A 17,881-nucleotide genomic window follows, 5' to 3' on the forward strand; every position below is an offset into this window, starting at 1 on the left:
GTTGCAAGCCTCCTGCCCACAACTCACAGGCCACACACACTGGCAGCTATTCAACCATGACATGCACATCACCCAAACATCCTGCAGGACACTCACCGACACACATCCCACTTTCTTGCAGGGGAAGGTGGCACCTAACTAGCAAGTGGCAGTGGCATTTAGCCCCTCAAGCCTGTTCCACCATTCAATGAGATCATGGTTGATCTGTGACCTAATTCCATATACCCGCCTTAGCCCCATATCCCTTAATACCTTTGGTTAACAAAAATCTATCAATCTCAGATTTAAAATTAACAATTGAGCTAGCATCAACTATCATTTGCAGAAGAGTGTTCCAAACTTCTACCACCCTTTGCATGTAGAAGCGTTTCCTAACTTCACTCCTGCAAATCCTGGCTCCAATTTTTAGGCTATGTCCCTTAGTCCTAGTATTCAAGTGTAGGAGACCTCTAAAAACAGGTACAAATGCATCAGCAGACAGGAGCAATAATCCAGCAAGTAACTTACATGGTCCCTTTAACTAGCACTGGTTGGGGTGGGGGGGGGGGGTCCTCCAGGCTGTCTATGACCCGTTCAGCTGTGCATGGTTAGCTGGAATGTTGCGTTCCAAAATCATATCTGTCCTTTTAAATCAGCGTTGCACACTGATCTAATGCATATTCTCCTTACTTTACATGGTACTGGTGTTCGTTATCTGCACATGCGCAAACGCCTTTACTAAGATGGAATCCAGCACACGTGCATTCCAGATGCCATTTTGGGACCTTAGGAGGCCGCGTTTCGCCTAGAAAATGGGCGCTAAGCGGCCGAATTTATAACCCCCAGAGTATCAGGCATTTATAGTACTTCGAATTATTCCAGAAACAATTCAACAAAATTCAGCATAAAAGGCTATTACATTAGTTCAAACTTATGGGGATTCATGTACATCTTGGGAATGGATGAGAAATTGGCTTAAGGGTAGAAAACAATGAGTACTCATTACAGGAGTTACGTTGGGATGGGGGTTCAATGCTATGGGGGTCCCCAAGTGTTGGGGCCACTAATGTTTCTAATTTATATCAACAACTTGGATTCAGAAACTCAATGCATATTGGTCAAATTGGCAATTGATACCAAACTAGGAGAGACAATGAGTTTGAAGGAGGCAGCTCAAGAAATACAAAATGAGTTGGACAAAAAATGTAAATGAGCAGAACAATAGCAGATAAAAATTAATATGGATAAATGTAAAATGCTGCACAAAGGAGAAACAAATGAGCAACATACATACTCCACGAATGGTGTTGAAATAGCTAAGGATGAAATTGAAAGAAATCTAGGGGTCTTAATAGACTCAGTGCTCAACATCTTCAACCACAGCAGAACAGCAATCAACAAAGCAATTAGAATTCTGAACTACAGAGTCAAAACAATAGAATACAAGTCAGAGGAGGTCATCGTTGAAAATGTATATTGCTCTTGTCAGATCACACTTTGAGCACTGTTCCTAGTTCTTTTCACTGAAACACAAGGGAGACATTCAAGCAATGGAGAAGGTTTAGTGAAGAGACATGAGACTGATGAGAACCTAGTGTTAGTCATCTGGACTATGAGAAAAGATTGGAGAAACTTGGGCTTTTAAACCTCGAGAGGAGGCGACTGAGAGATGACCGTGCTGACAACAAAAAAGAAAAACACAGGCAGACCCAAAAAATTAAGTGAATTTTATTTTTCCAAAAGCACATAAATGAAAGCTATAACTATGATTAAAGCAAATAACCTTGAGCATTGGAGCTACAAGGGACAATATAGACCTTATTAATTAACACACTGCATCTTTGCTAAGGTGCACACAATTTCTAAGATGGTTATAATTACACAGGTAATGAGCTGCTGAATTTAGATATTAGACTGTTTACAACTGCTTAACAACTATATAAACAATCAGTCTGCTGAGGAGCCTTACAAAGAATATTTAAATACTGTTGCATAAACATGATTTAGTTTACATAACTGATGTATGACCTACCTCATCCAGATAAGGACCACCAATAAATTTCAGAATTTCAGACCACCAGAAAATGCTTTATTTTAGACTAAATAATTATTTTGTGATGCATTTTCTGATTAATTTGGTGTAATTCAGGATACAAACAATTTTACAAAATCCACCTGGGCTGCATTTTGGCACCACAGCTATATATGTTTAGACACATACATATAAGAGAGAGAGAGAGATGGAGGCCTTAAAATTCCTGGGCAAGTGCAGTGAAGTGGAACCCCCACCCACCTTTACTACAAGTCACAATTCCCGTCCCAAATTGCGGGAGTAAGGTGAACTGTAAGGTGAGCACATTGTGCCTCCAAGGGCACTTTAGCAAGTTGGAATGTCGCATCAATTATCTTTCCCTAGTAAAAGTTCGGGATATAGTAAGCCCCTCAGTAGGACTCATGTCACCTTTCTACGGCCGTGAGTTTCTCTGAGGTCCCATAGGGGCGCAATGGAAAGAATTGCCCAGGGCAGTCCAGCAACTTCCCCCAACACTTCCATTTGACTTGGGATGGGGTGGGGGAAGTGACTGAATATGCACCCACACCTCCACCCCCCACTAGAATTTAAAGCTGCACTCTAGACAGGCTAGATTGCCAGTAGAACCAGATTCTACCCCAAATTCCCCCTCCTCCCAGGTGGAAATCTTTTCTACCTGCCCAGAGCCCAGGCATTTTTGGGCCATAATATGTGTAGCAGATTGAATATGTTGTAAAAAAAAACTTGTCTCATATTCTCATCCTGTCGTGTTAAAAGTAAAGTAACTGCCTCATCTACTTTCCTGCTCACATTACAATGTCCTGCTGTGAGGGGAACATAATTGCAAAACAAGGCAGTGGTGGATACAAATTTGAATATAACCTCTTGGAAATAGAAAGAGGAAACAGATAAAACGGCAAAGCGTAAGACTGCACAATATTATTTTATTGTAAAAGAAAATGGCTTAGGTAATGTATTTCCAGCAGTATATTATGTTAGGATTTCAGTCATTTTAAGAACAGCTTGACCATTTCTGGTATCATTTAGCACATTCTAAGCTAGCTGTTCTGTTTCTCATAGAAAGTTAAATGTTGTTTATACACTCTTCCAATAATTGCTGAAGTATAAATTGGCACAATTTTGTTTATTTTGGAAAACAATATAGCTTGATGAAATCACGTTGATTTATTTGCCTGCTTTAACTTGATAGGAAATATGAGAGATGGGACACAATATGGAATGCTCATTAGCAAAAATGGAAAAGGAAATGGACTTTGCTGTAGATATCCACTGAAAGTATTCAGCCAATGTGAAGTTGTCATCAACAAAGCCAGTCGTGTATTGGGTTGCATCTCAGGAGAATTTGACTATGAGTCAAAGCAAGTTATCCTAATTGTATATAAATCACTGATAAGGCCTCATTTGGAATATTTTGTAGTGTTTTGGGCATCCTACCTTCAGAGGGGCATTAATGCATTGTGAGTATTCAAAAAAATTATAAGGATGATTCCAGGTCTTGGTACCTTATCATATGAAGAGGCATGGAACTGATCGTGTTTCCATTGGAAAAAGGAAGATTGTGAAGAAACATAAAACATGATCCAATTTTTATTTCTTTTAAAGTTGAGAGGAATGGATAGCTTACATACAAGCAGGTCTGGACAGTGACCATAAACCCTCAAGAAAGGCTCGAGATTAGATGGAATTTTGGATACACAGAGCATATTCTCAGCTCAAGCAGTTAATCCTGTGCCAAATAACACCTTTGAAACAGAGCTGGATGAATATCTGAGTAGGAATGGGACTGATAATTATAAGGATGACCACAGATAATTGAACGCTGTGCGGAACATGATGGGCTGCTGGGACCATGGAAAATTCATGTCGGGTGTGGGGGGAGGAAGGTTTGGGTGCACAATCAGTCCCTCTCCCCCCACCCCCTCCCAAAAAAAGAAAAAAGGCAACCAGTCAGAATAATGTAGGATAAATGGTTAGGTAGGTATTCAAGAACTTTATTTGATTTAGTTTTGGGGAAGACCATGCACACAGCTTGAGGACACCAATTTAAAACTAACAAGCTTCAAATAAAAACGAGGAAATAGAAGAAACATTTTTCCCACTGATTAGTGGAAACATGGAACAGGCCTTGAGCAGCAGCAATTGAGGCTGAGACAATTAGCTCCTTTAAAACGGAGCTGGTTCAATACATGACTGGGAACATGATAAGAAATTATAGGGATAGGTATAAATTTTGATAATCTACGATTACATGGGATCTGATGTTTTGTGTGTTGCTGGGATGGATGAGGCAGTTTTTTGTGAAGAGCAGCTGGTAGAATTGAACAGTGAAACTATAAGGATGAAAGAATATTCTGGAGTTTTGCCTAATTGCATTTGCGGGTCAGAGGGTATTAATGCAGAGCTTTCCCTTGAGAGATTAAATAAGTGGGCAGAGTCCATGATAGGATAGATTGTATATGGTCTGTGGAAGGTATAGTCTTGATTGGCCTTTCCTGATTCCATGATTTATACTCAACATTTTTAATTTTATTTTTGTGCCATATCAGGTAACATTAAGCTGCTCTCCTAAATATAAATAGAGAGCATTAAAATTGCAATCCTTTCTGCAAGCTGCAACAACCACACTTTCCATTTTTACAGTACATATGTGTGTACTCAGTTGAGTATCTTTGGTAAATCCCCAGAAAAGAGGCTGTGCAGTCTACTCAGACAAACTGAAACAGATGATGGTAACACAAGATATCTCAACAGGGCCAATGAGTTATGGTAGCTCTTTTATGAGCCTGAAAGAACTGTAATTCATGAGAACCACAGCCACAAATGAGTTATGCTCTTTTACACACTTGAAATAATGCCTGGAATTCACCATCATTGGCAAGTTACTCATTTAAAAAAAATAATATTGATATGTGTATATATGTGTCTGCACTTCCTCTGGTCGAACTATAAACTCATCGTTGTTAATGCTGGAATGTAGGATGCTGTTGCCAACTTGTAATTGCTTTTTTCGTGCCCTTGGGGTCTTCATTTGCTTGAACCATCAATGCTGAGACCAGTGGAATCGTCAGTCACGCCTACAGAATAAATGAACACCTTCTAATTTAACTAGACTGACTCATGCAGCTGAAACAAAAATTAACAATTCTCCAATTCTAGCCCTTAGTATTCTTCGAAAGATTTATCTTGGCTACATCAGTAGAAGTGATATATGTAACCAAACTTAAAACGAGAAATCACAACGAGTTGCTATGGCTTCCTTACCAAGTTCAGCATAGAATTAATAACATATGACTATCTTCCACATCTTTACTAATTCAAACTCTCCCAAAATAAAATGGGAGTTTCTAAAATGGGAATACCTTTGATTTCTATTTTCAACTAACAATCTGAGATGTGGCAGTTCTAAGTTGTGTAGACTGTTTGCAAAACTAAAAAATGCTATTCTTTCTAAAAAAGAAAAAGTTTTTTTTTCTATCTAATTGGATAGCACTATCAAAGAACCAGCACAGACACAATGGGCCAAGTGGCCTCCTTCTGTGCTATATAATTCTATGATTCTAGGTCTGCAAGTTTTAATTGTATGATCTGTTTCCTCAGGAAATGAGGGAAGATCGAGATCGGGCACGGCTCGATTCCATGGTGCTGCTCATTATGAAACTGGACCAGCTTGACCAGGACATTGAAAATGCTCTCAGCGCGAACTCGTCTCCATCCAATACTCCAACTGTTAAGAGAAGACACATTCCTGTGAGCACATTTATTTACAATCACATTCTATTCTTATATGTATGTTTTGTTTATTTACACCGAATATTGTAAAAATCTTCATTAAGACAGATATATAAGAACAGATTTTGGGAATAGTCTAATTTCGGGATAACAGTCAGTGAGAGAATTCTCAAATATATATCATTTTTATTAAAGCAGATTAAGAAAGGTAATGGCATAATATAGTCAGCCGTGTTAAGACATTGTAATAGAAACTAGGAAACCCATTCAGATACCTAACCTCAATTGATGGTTACAGCTGGACATCTCCAAAGCAGCATCTCATTAAGATCCTCAGGTAAAATTCATTGGTGAGGCAAGGTACCTCGCAGTGATCAGGAAAGTAAAACTGCAACACCTGAACAGCGGCATACACAGAGACCTATGGATATGTCAACAAGTCTCATAGCCTCCCCTCCCCCACACCCCAAAGGTGAAAGAACAAGTAACTGTACATGACAGAGATACGGAAAAAGAACAAAAAGAGAAAAAAAAACTTTAAGAATATTGTTAAGGTAAATCATTATGATTTTATTTTCGGAGATTGGAAGGCTACAAACTATGTTATAAAGTTGCCATTCTTTAAAATAACATTTAATCCTTCATAGCCTTGAAATTACACTGTGTCATATTATCATATAGATTCTAACAGGCACTTTCAACAAGATTGCACTCCAAGATCAGAATCTCACGAGATAGGAGCATGGATCAGAGAATCAGGGCTACAATATTATAATCCTATCTCTAACTTGTGTTCCCGTTTGGTGAGGTTCGGCTCAAGGAGCACAGACTTGGTGAATTTGCTCTTTGACGCATTTTATCAAATTCCTTTGTCTGTTGCTTTAATTGAAGTATGAATCTGTGTAAAATAAATAGGTTAAAATGAATATTAAAGTAATGGAGAAAGAAATTTGATACGAGTGTATTAAATTTTCATTGGATGATACCACACAGTGCAATTTCTATGCCATTATTCTTTGTATTGTAAGCAAATATTTGAAGGGAAAAAGTTTGCAGGGCTACAGGGAAAGAGCAGGGAAATGGGACTAACTGGATTGCTCTTACCAAGAGCCAGCACTGGCTCAATGGGCTAAATGGCCTCCTGCTGTGCTGTAACCATTCTATGATTCTATGTGTTCTGATAAAGATCTTAACACTACTCTTGTATATAAAAAGATTTATGACAAAGGGTATTTTGTGGAGATTGTTTGTTCTAAATTACTGTACTATATTACTTTGAAGTAAAATAGCACAAAGACCTTTTCTTCAAAAGAGATTGGTCTCATTTTATAAGTATTAAATAACCTCAACGGGCTGTGTGTCAGTTTGTAAAGGTACCATTTCAGCTGTGTTCTGAAAGATAGAACTGTAACATGATTTCACTTTTGAACTTACATGCTGGAGAGGGATGATGTCACTGCAGATAGATTATTGTTTACAGATGTTGACATAAACCTTGCAAAGTCTCCTGGGAAAGGAAATGGGAGTGAAATGCTGTAGCATTTAAAGCACATGTGGCGTCATTATGAAAATATGCTGGAACATTCAACCCATGATCAGATTTTACACAGTCCCACAGTTTATATATATATATTCCCATTAAATGTTTAATCCCTTAAGTAGCTTTGCTACACAGAGCAATGAGTGCAATGATATTATTTCATGACTGTACAGCATTAATGCTGCTCCAAGGAAGTGTATTTACTGTTGCTCGTCTCAAGCACTTTTCTTTTGCAATTTTTCTCACTTTACAAGACATAATGCCTCACAATGTTACGCGTATTAGATGGGTTCCTGGTCCCAAAGACAGCAACTCAGGGGGCATACCTTAAATATTCCATTTTAGTGCAGACTATGGAAATAAAATATCTGAAGCATTGAAAAAACTTGGGTGGCAGCAGAAACTCCAGGTAAAAACACCTTTTGAATATGACCAAGTATATGATCGAAAGTTTCCCTTAATTTCAGTGATATTCCTGATATCATTTCTTTTGCATAGGCTTGCAGATACTGCTATTAAAATCATTAACACTTTCAGTATAAATTCACTTTTCAATCACTTTTTGACTCTGCAGTTCTCAGAACATTGTCTATCTGAGACAGCAAACCCATGCCATGAGCTGACCATAAGTAACCCAAGGTGGCCCGCCTGCTGTTTCCGTTGCTGTGGTGACGAAAGTGGCAGTGGAGCTGAAATCAGAAGCTCAGCGAATGGAATTGTTAGTGCAAACCAGCATTACACTCCTAGCATAGTACCTTACTTCTGCATTTTGTAAAATGTAAATATAAAGGCTCCCCTAATGGGCCAAAGTGTAATTTTACTGCAGAGTGTGCTACTGATCTGTAATGAGCAGAAAGGTCCCAGGTTTGATCCCTGGTCTTGTGCTAAGTCAGTCGACTGCAGCTGGGGCAACAGTGAAGGTGCTACTACAGGTGGCCTCAATGTGCTGATCTAAAGATGAGCAAACTAGCCAGGGTTCCCACTCTTAAACAATGTCCCGAGACTCCTGCTGGAATGTGTACAAGTGCGGCTGTGGAGTGTGGATAGGACCAAGCATGGTTGTAATGCCCCATGGTTGTGATGCCCCATGGTTGTGATGCCCCATGGTTGTGATGCCCCATGCTCAAATGAGTGGCATCAGCTTTGCTGTCACAATTCAATGTCTACTACACCCCTCGAATCGCTCAAGGGTGTCCATCATTCTCTATATATTCATTAATACTAGTAAATCTCCCGTGGCATTGCACATGGAAATTCAAATCCAAAGGGGGAATATTAACTTTCAAAAACAGATGGGTTGGAGTCTGGTGGGAGATGAAAATAATAGTTTTTTGGATCGCGACCGCAACCCAGCTCCAATGCGTCCACTCCTGAGTTTAACATAGGTGCGTTTGGATGCGTACCTGGAGCCGAATCGCGGGGCTCATGAATCTCAGGTAAAAGGAAGCGAGAACGGCCAATTCATCGGGTAAGTGTCTTTGTTGCACAGCTTGTGGTCCAGGAGGAGCAGGAGTGTTCCCTTCAGGCCTAACAAGCTCACCTGCCGCAAACGGACCGCCGCAATCGGTCGACCGCCCCCCCACCCACCCCCCCACGATGTCCAAGCCCCTCCCCGATGTCCGAGCACCCACCCTCACCCCCGATCACCGAATTTTCACCTCTCTGATCTCTCCCCGAACTCCCCCATCCAACCCCTGAGGGCATTGATCTCTCCCTGGCCTCCCACATCCAACCCCCGAGGACACTGATCTCTCCCCGACCTCCCCCATCCAACCCCTGAGGACAATGATCTCTCCCCGACCTCAACATCCAACCCCCAAGGGCATTGATCTCTCCCTGGCCTCCCACATCCAACCCCCGAGGACACTGATCTCTACCCGACCTACCCCATCCAACCCCTGAGGACACTGATCTCTCCCCGACCTCAACATCCAACCCCCAAGGGCATTGATCACTCCCTGACCTCCCCCATCCAACCCGAGGACACTAATCATTCCCTGGCCTCCCCCATCCAACCCCTGAGGACACTGATCTTTCCCTGACCTCCCCCATCGAACCCCCGCGGACACTGATCTTTCCCCGACCTCCCCCATTCAACCCGAGGACATTGATCTCTCCCTGACCTCCCCCATCCAACCCCAGAGGACACTGATCTTTCCCTGACCTCCCCCATTCAACCCGAGGACACTGATCTTTCCCTGACCTCCCCCATCGAACCCCCGCGAACACTGATCTTTCCCCGACCTCCCCCATCGAACTCCTGAGGACATTGATCTCTCCCTGACCTCCCCCATCCAACTCCTGAGGACATTGATCTTTCCCTGACCTCCCCCATCCAACCCGAGGACACTGATCTCTCCCTGACCTCCCCCATCCAACCCCCGAGGACACTGATCTTTCCCCGACCTCCCCCATCCAACCCCCGAGGACACTGATCACTCCCTGACCTCCCCCCTCCAACCCCCGAGGACACTGATCTTTCCCCGACCTCCCCCATCGAACACCTGAGGACATTGATCTCTCCCTGACCTCCCCCATCCAACTCCCGAGGACACTGATCTCTCCCTGACCTCCCCCATCCAACCCCAGAGGACACTGATCTTTCCCTGACCTCCCCCATCCAACCCGAGGACAGTGATCTTTCCCCGACCTCCCCCATCCAACCCCCGAGGACACTGATCACTCCCTGACCTCCCCCCTCCAACCCCCGAGGACAATGATCTTTCCCCGACCTCCCCCATCGAACACCTGAGGACATTGATCTCTCCCTGACCTCCCCCATCCAACTCCTGAGGACACTGATCTCTCCCTGACCTCCCCCATCCAACCCCAGAGGACACTGATCTTTCCCTGACCTCCCCCATTCAACCCGAGGACACTGATCTCTCCCTGACCTCCCCCATCCAACTCCCGAGGACACTGATCTCTCCCTGACCTCCCCCCTCCAACCCCCGAGGACACTGATCTCTCCCTGACCTCCCCCATCCAACTCCCGAGGACACTGATCTCTCCCTGACCTCCCCCATCCAATCCCCGAGGACACTGATCTCTCCCTGACCTCCCCCATCCAACCCGAGGACACTGATCTTACCCCGACCTCCCCCATCCAACCCCCGTGGACACTGATCTCTCCCTGACCTCCCCCATCCAATCCCCGAGGACACTGATCTCTCCCTGACCTCCCCCATCCAACCCGAGGACACTGATCTTTCCCTGACCTCCCCCATCCAACCCCCGAGGACACTGATCTCTCCCCGACCTCCCCCATCCAACCCCCGTGGACACTGATCTCTCCCCGACCTCCCCCATCCAACCCCCGTGGACACTGATCTCTCCCTGACCTCCCCCATCCAACCCCCGAGGACACTGATCTCTCCCTGACCTCCCCCATCCAACCCGAGGACACTGATCTTACCCCGACCTCCCCCATCCAACCCCCGTGGACACTGATCACTCCCTGACCTCCCCCATCCAACCCCCGAGGACACTGATCTCTCCCTGACATCCCCCATCCAACCCGAGGACACTGATCTCTCCCTGACCTCCCCCCATCCAACCCCCGAGGACACTGATCTCACACCGACCTCCCCCATCCAACCCCCGAGGACACTGATCTCTCCCTGACCTCCCCCATCCAACCCCCGAGGACACTGATCTCTCCCTGACCTCCCCCATCCAACTCCTGAGGACACTGATCTCTCCCTGACCTCCCCCATCCAACCCGAGGACACTGATCTCTCCCTGACCTCCCCCATCGAACTCCTGAGGACACTGATCTCTCCCTGACCTCCCCCATCCAACCCCCGAGGACACTGATCTTTCCCCAACCTCCCCCATCCAACCCCCGAGGACACTGATCTCTCCCTGACCTCCCCCATCCAACCCGAGGACACTGATCTTTCCCTGACCTCCCCCATCCAACCCCCGAGGACACTGATCTCTCCCTGACCTCCCCCATCCAACTCCTGAGGACACTGATCTCTCCCTGACCTCCCCCATTCAACCCGAGGACACTGATCTCTCCCTGACCTCCCCCATCCAACTCCTGAGGACACTGATCTCTCCCTGACCTCCCCCATACAACTCCTGAGGACACTGTTCTCTCCCTGACCTCCCCCATCCAACCCGAGGACACTGATCTTTCCCTGACCTCCCCCATCCAACCCGAGGACACTGATCTTTCCCTGACCTCCCCCATCCAACCCCCGTGGACACTGATCTCACCCCGACCTCTCCCACCCAACCCCCGAGGACACTGATCTCACCCCGACCTCCCCCATCCAACCCCCGAGGACACTGATCTCACCCCGACCTCCCCCATCCAACCCCCGAGGACACTGATCTTTCCCTGACCTCCCCCATCCAACCCCCGAGGACACTGATCACTCCCCGGCTGCTTTCCCACCCAACAGGCAGCCAGCCTGGCAATCAGGGTGCGAAACCTGGAAGTATAATCTATATCAATCAATTAGGTCGCGATCGCAGGCTCTGACCCGCCAACTTTACTTCCGGGTTTCCCACACAAAAATCTAGCCCCTGTTTGCTTCCCGGCTCCAGGTACAAATCATGCCCCAATTGTAGAGACGGATGGAAGGACAGATAGATGAGAGCAGGGAGAAATGGAAAAGAGGACAGCAATAGAGGAGGAGGATAGGGGAGAGACGCTGACAAAAACAAACTATCTCAGCAAGGCCGGGACAGACTCTCAGCCAAGGGTTGGGGGATTGGCAGCGGCAGTAACATCATCAAGTGGGAGAGTTGGCGAGAAGAGGAAGCTGGCCAGTGAAGTCTTCCAGCTGTGGAGGTGGAGGGGGGGTGCGGGAGGCGGGGGCAGATGGAATTGATTAGGGCAGTAAAGTTCCAGTGGGGGTTGAAATTACAGTCTGATAAGGATTTGGCAGTGAGATCGCAGAGTCATGAAATGGCTGGCGGGCACCCCCAACATTGTGCTTCTGGCACTGCCACTAAAATTAGTCCACAGCAAGGGCAGGTGCAGACTTCAACAGGGCTGAGCTGGGAAGGTTAAATCAGCAAAGTACCACAGTAGAGGCGAAGATGCTGAGTGAATTGTGGGCTTCCAGTGCCTAGAAGTTCCAGTAAAGATAGTCCACTATCGGGCATCGCAACTGTACCCCTGAAGCGTCTTTACAGTAGTGGTTATCTCCTTCCATGACTTGGCACCCATTTCCCTGTCTATTTCCATTTTTAAAGTGTATTGGGATATTTTCACGTTAAAGATGCTATATAAATGCAAGTTATTGTTGCTACAGGTTTTCATATGTTATTACCATAGGCTGAGAAAAAAGGGCTGCTGCATATTTTAGACAGAACTCATTTGTGGGACTTTTAGACTCATAGAAAACTATTCCTTGAATAGTCGCCAAACTCAAACAAAAGTTTCCTTCATTAAAAGTATACATCCTCCAGCCCCCGCCCCTGCCAAAAGAGAACTTTCTATAAACATGGACTAAGATTTATAAAAACACATGTAATGTTGAAACTCATTTACGTCCACTCACACGCACACAGCTTTAAACCTAAATATTTTAACAGTATCACAGTATCTGCATTGTTGTTAGATGTCCAAACCTACGTTCAGCACTGTGCTTGGAATTAGACTTTGATGATTAAAAATGATTGTGGTGTCAAGGGCTCTACAATTAGCCTGAAATCCTCTGTGTTAGGGAAAGAAAAATCAACCAGGGTTGGCCGCTCCTAATTGTTATTTAGTGACTCCTACTAGATGTGCATACGCGTGGCTGTCAGGGGAGGACAAGATCAGACACAACTGTGATATCCATTACGGATGAATAGCTTCTGGGCACTCACTATCTAGGTTCACACTCGGGCCACATGGGCAAGGTATGAGGCCAACCATGGCATTAAACCCCAGCAAGAAATCAATGGCTTGAGGAGGAGGAGTGGGGGGGTGGTTAAAATAGAAAACATTTTTTTTTAAATGGTGGTTGATCAATTTGGATTTAAAACCTGAGTAATATTTTGTTCAAGTGAAATAACAGAGACTTTAAAGCATTAGTTTGTATGATAATCACAGGAGCCTTTTAGAAAAGTTACCTCAAACCTCAACATCATTCAGCTCATCTGGAGATACAATATAATCTCTCCCTGATTACAACGGTCCATCCTCATCTTAAAAGGTCACTTTTGTTACAGATGAGATTCTACTGTGTAGAATTCATCTAATCTTTTTCTCACTTTAACCTGGGACAAGCGTGTTTAAAGTATGTATCCTAAAATTTCTACATTCCCTGCGATTTTAAGCCACATCAAACATTGGTGTTCCTTGCAGGTGCATCTCTGAAGAGTCCTTGGTATTAACCTTGTAACGCATTCACATGTAAATTAAGTCATTGCAATCTTGATGGTTCAATAAATCTCACTCAGGGCCTGCACTGGACATCACTACTAGTCCTGAGTGTAGATGAAAGAGAAGGAATTAGCACAGGGGCTGGCAGAACACATTGTACTTGGTTGAAATCCAGAACCCATCCGTCACTACTGAAGCTGAAATCAAGAGCAAATTCTGCAAGGAAGGAGAATGCCAAATGCAAAGCATATGTTGCACAGAATTCATAATTATGTATAGAAGAAGCATAAAGGAAAACTCTTTTAGCAGACAACCCTCTCTCTGTTCTTAGTAACAGTTATCTGAAGTATGCTCTTGTAGTCAATGAAGTGAAAAGAATTAAATCACCGATAAGATACTTTTAACACTTTTTCTGACCTAGGATGGGCTATAGAGGGTTTGTTACTTTCCTACAAAATCGAGCACTTTTAAAAGTAATTATTCTTAACATTTTAAAGTTAAAGTAACATAAGAAATGTAATAAAAACAGACAATGCTGGAGAAGCTCAGCAAGTCAGGCAGCATCTGTGGAAAGAGAAACAGAGTTAACGTTTCAGGTCGAAGACCTTTCGTCAGAACTGGAAGATGTTAAAAGAGTTAAAGTTTTTAAGAAAATACAGGGCCAGGGAAAGGGGGGAGGGGAGGGGAGGAAAGAACAAAAGGGACGGCCTGTGATAGGGTGGAGGGCACGAGTGATTAAATGACAAAAGGGATGATGGTGCAAGGCAAGGAAGGTGGTAATGGGACAGATTAACAAACAAAAGATTGATCAGGAATAGCTGTAAATGGCAGCAGCAGAACCATTAGCAGTACTAGCTGACCAAAAAAAATGGGAACAGTGGTTATGATCTGAAGTTATTGAAATCAATGTTGAGTCCGGAAAGTTGTAAAGTGCCTAATCGAAAGATGAGGTGTTGTTCCTCGAGCTTACATTGAGCTTCATTGGAACAGTGTAAGAGGCCGAGGACAGAGAGGTCAGAGTAGGAATGGGAAGGGGAATTAAAATGGCAAGTGACCAGCAGGTCAGGGTCACGCTTGCGGACAGACAGAGGTGTTCAGCAAAGCGATCACCCAGTCTGCATTTGGTTTCCCCAGTGTAGAGGAGACTGCATTGTGTGCAGCGAATACAGTATACTAAATTGAAAGATATACAAGTAAACCACTGTTTCATCTGGAAGGAGTGTTTGGGGCCCTGGACAGTGGGAAGGGAGGAGGTGAAGCGGCAGGTGTTGTATCTCCTGCGCTCGCACGGGAAGGTGCCGTGGGGAGGAGAGCGGGTGTTGGGGATGATGGAAGAGTGGACCAGGGTATCGCGGAGGGAGCGGTCCCTTTGGAATGCTGAAAGGGGAGGAGAGGGGAAGATGTGTTTGGTGGTGGGATTGCGCTGGAGGTGGCAGAAATGGCGGAGTTTCTTAACCTGTCTCATACCACCTTCCTTGCCTTGCACCATCATCCCTTTAGGGATGGGCAATAAATGCCGGCCTTGCCAGCGACGCCCACATCCCGTGAACAAATAAAAAAAAATGTAATCACTCGTGCCCTCTACCCTATCACAGACCTTCCTTTTTGTTCTTTCCTCCCCTCCCCTCCCTCCACTTTCCCTGATTTGTACTTGCTCAAAAATTTTAACTCTTTTAACATCTTCCAGTTCTCACAAAAGGTCCTCGACCTGAAACGTTAACTCTGTTTCTTTCTCCACAGATGCTGCCTCACTTGCTGAACTTCTCCAGCATTTTCTGTTTTTATTTCAGATTTCCAGCATCTGCAGTATTTTCCTTTTGATAAGAAATGTAATACCAGACATGGAAATCTTTAGAAAATGGAAGCAATGTTCACAGCTGTTAATATACAGTTCAAAACTATTCCTATGTAAGCTTATCTTACAATGTGGTTAATATTTTACTTCTAACAAATTCTACAGCTTTCGCCCACTGATACCCAATGGCAATGTAGGAAAGCAGTGGCTTATCAGAATGATTTTCACAAGTACAGTAACACTGTAATTCCAAAGACGATACAAAATACCAGCACATTCTATGACCAACAATGTAGTTCATCACATAAAAATAGTAAAGCTACAAAAAACCATAGAGAAAAAAAATCTAATCCGATGGCTCAGCAAATTTACCTCGTGAATAGCTAAGCTATACTGATCAGAAAGATCCCAGGCATAATTCTTAGCCTATGTTGAATTAGCCGATCACAGCTAGAACAGTGATGGGGGAGGGGGCTACACTTGGCCTCGATGTTTCTTGGTTATGGAAGGGAAATTCAGCCAAAGTTCCCCCTCCTGTTTGCTATCTAGTGACCAGTGCTGGAAAGTTCGTATGGGTGAATGTGAGGACGAGGACAGTATCAAGCTCAAATATTGCAGTTAAATAACCTGCGAATACTCACTGTCCAGGCTCACATTGAAATAATGGCCACTTAGTGAGATAATGAAAAACACCTGATAACTGTCGAACTGTACCTTTAGTTACAATACCTTCAGGAGAAGAGGGTGGGGAGGAAAAACATAAGAGACCATGTGATCAACAAAACTGGATTGCTGCCCTGATAGTTCACTGGATAAATACGTTGGGTAAAAGAGTGGTCAGCCATGAAGGTGTTAGCTTAACCACCACCTTTGATGGGTCTGTGCTGAGTTAGCTGATCTCAGCCAGGCAGCTGTGATGATGCTACAATTGGCTTCAGTGCAGTCGGACTAGGGAGGGGGGAAAGTTAGCCGCAGTTCCCACTCTTAATTGCTATCCCTGCTGGAAAGGGTGAGGACTGCAGAATATAGGCAACAAATGTAAAATTGCACACACTCCTTCCAAACAATTATAGAGACAAATACGAAATCAAAGAATGAGTTCATATTTTTTTTAAAACACATTAAATTATGAAGAAACAAAACACTGTAATTACTTTAACCATAAACTAAAAGAGCAAAACAAACTAATCCTTTCTCTCCCTCCCTCACCTTCACATGGTCCATCTCCGACTCTTCCCCTCCCTTCCTCGACTTCTCTATCTCCATTTCTGGGGATAGGCTGTCAACCAATATCTACTATAAGCCCACCGACTCCCACAGCTACCTTGATTACACTTCCTCCCACCCCGCTTCCTGTAAGGACTTGATTCCATTCTTCCAGTTAATTTGTCTCCGTTGCATCTGTTCTGACGATATGACCTTCCACACCAGATATATCTTCCTTTTTCCTCAACCAAGGATTCCCCTCCACTATGGTTGACAGGACCCTCGACTGTGTCTGTCCCAAGTAGTTTGGAGGACGGGTTCATAGAATGCATTCGAGAGAGTTTTCTATGTTGAGGAACCTACCAGGGAACAGGCTATTTTAGATCTAGTATTGTGCAATGAGACAGGGTTAATTAGTAATCTTATAGTTAATGATCCTCCAGGAAGAGTGAACATAATATGATAGAATTTCATATTGAGTTTGAGAGTGATGTAGTTAAGTCCGAAAATAGGGTCTTAAATTTAAACAAAGCCAATTACATAGGTATGAGGGGCAGGCTGGCTAAGGTTGATTGGGAAATTAGATTAAAAGATACGATGGTAGATAAGCAATGGCGAACATTTAAAGAAATAATTCATGATTCTCAACAAATATACATTCCCTTGAGGAATAAAAACTCCACAGGAAAAGTGATCCAATTGTGGCTAACTAGAGAAGTTAAGAATAGTATTAGATTAAAAGAAGAGGCTTACAATGTCGCCAAAATGAGTAGTAAGCCTGAGGGTTGGGAGAGTTTTAGAAATCAGCAAAGGATGACCAAGAAATTGATAAAGAGGGAGAAAATTGAGTATGAGGGTAAACTAGCAAGAAATATAAAAACAGATTGTGAGAGCTTCTACAAGTATGTAAAAAGGAGGAGAGTAGCAAAAGTAAATGTGGGTCCCTTAGAGGCAGAGACAGGAGAAATTATAATGGGGAATAAGGAAATGGCAGAGACATTAAACAAATATTTTGTATCTGCCTTCACAGTAGAGGACACAAAAAATATATCGGAAATAGTGGAGAACCAAGGGTCTGATGAGAGTGAGGAACTTAAAGTAATTAATATTAGTAAAGAAAAAGTATGGAAGAAATTAATGGGACTGAAAGCCAACAAATCCCCTGGACTTGATGGCCTATATCCTAGGATTTTAAAAGAAGTGGCGGCAATGGATGCATTGGTTTTGATCTTCCAGAATTCCCTAGATTCT

The 17,881-nt window shown here is 43.9% G+C and overlaps 1 protein-coding gene across 2 annotated transcripts in view; it reads left to right on the forward strand.

Moving 5' to 3' along the window:
* The window catches only part of dlc1 (DLC1 Rho GTPase activating protein), a 391,505-nt gene that overhangs the window by 98,870 nt on the left and 274,754 nt on the right, over nucleotides 1-17,881 (forward strand). For both annotated transcript variants that reach the window (XM_067987045.1, XM_067987034.1), the window contains exon 3: nucleotides 5,630-5,779. In XM_067987045.1, the coding sequence (XP_067843146.1) occupies nucleotides 5,630-5,779 (150 nt within the window). The remainder of the gene's footprint in view (nucleotides 1-5,629; nucleotides 5,780-17,881) is intronic.

Source organism: Heptranchias perlo, chromosome 1, assembly GCF_035084215.1.
Source record: "Heptranchias perlo isolate sHepPer1 chromosome 1, sHepPer1.hap1, whole genome shotgun sequence".
NCBI classification, from domain to species: Eukaryota; Metazoa; Chordata; class Chondrichthyes; order Hexanchiformes; family Hexanchidae; genus Heptranchias; species Heptranchias perlo.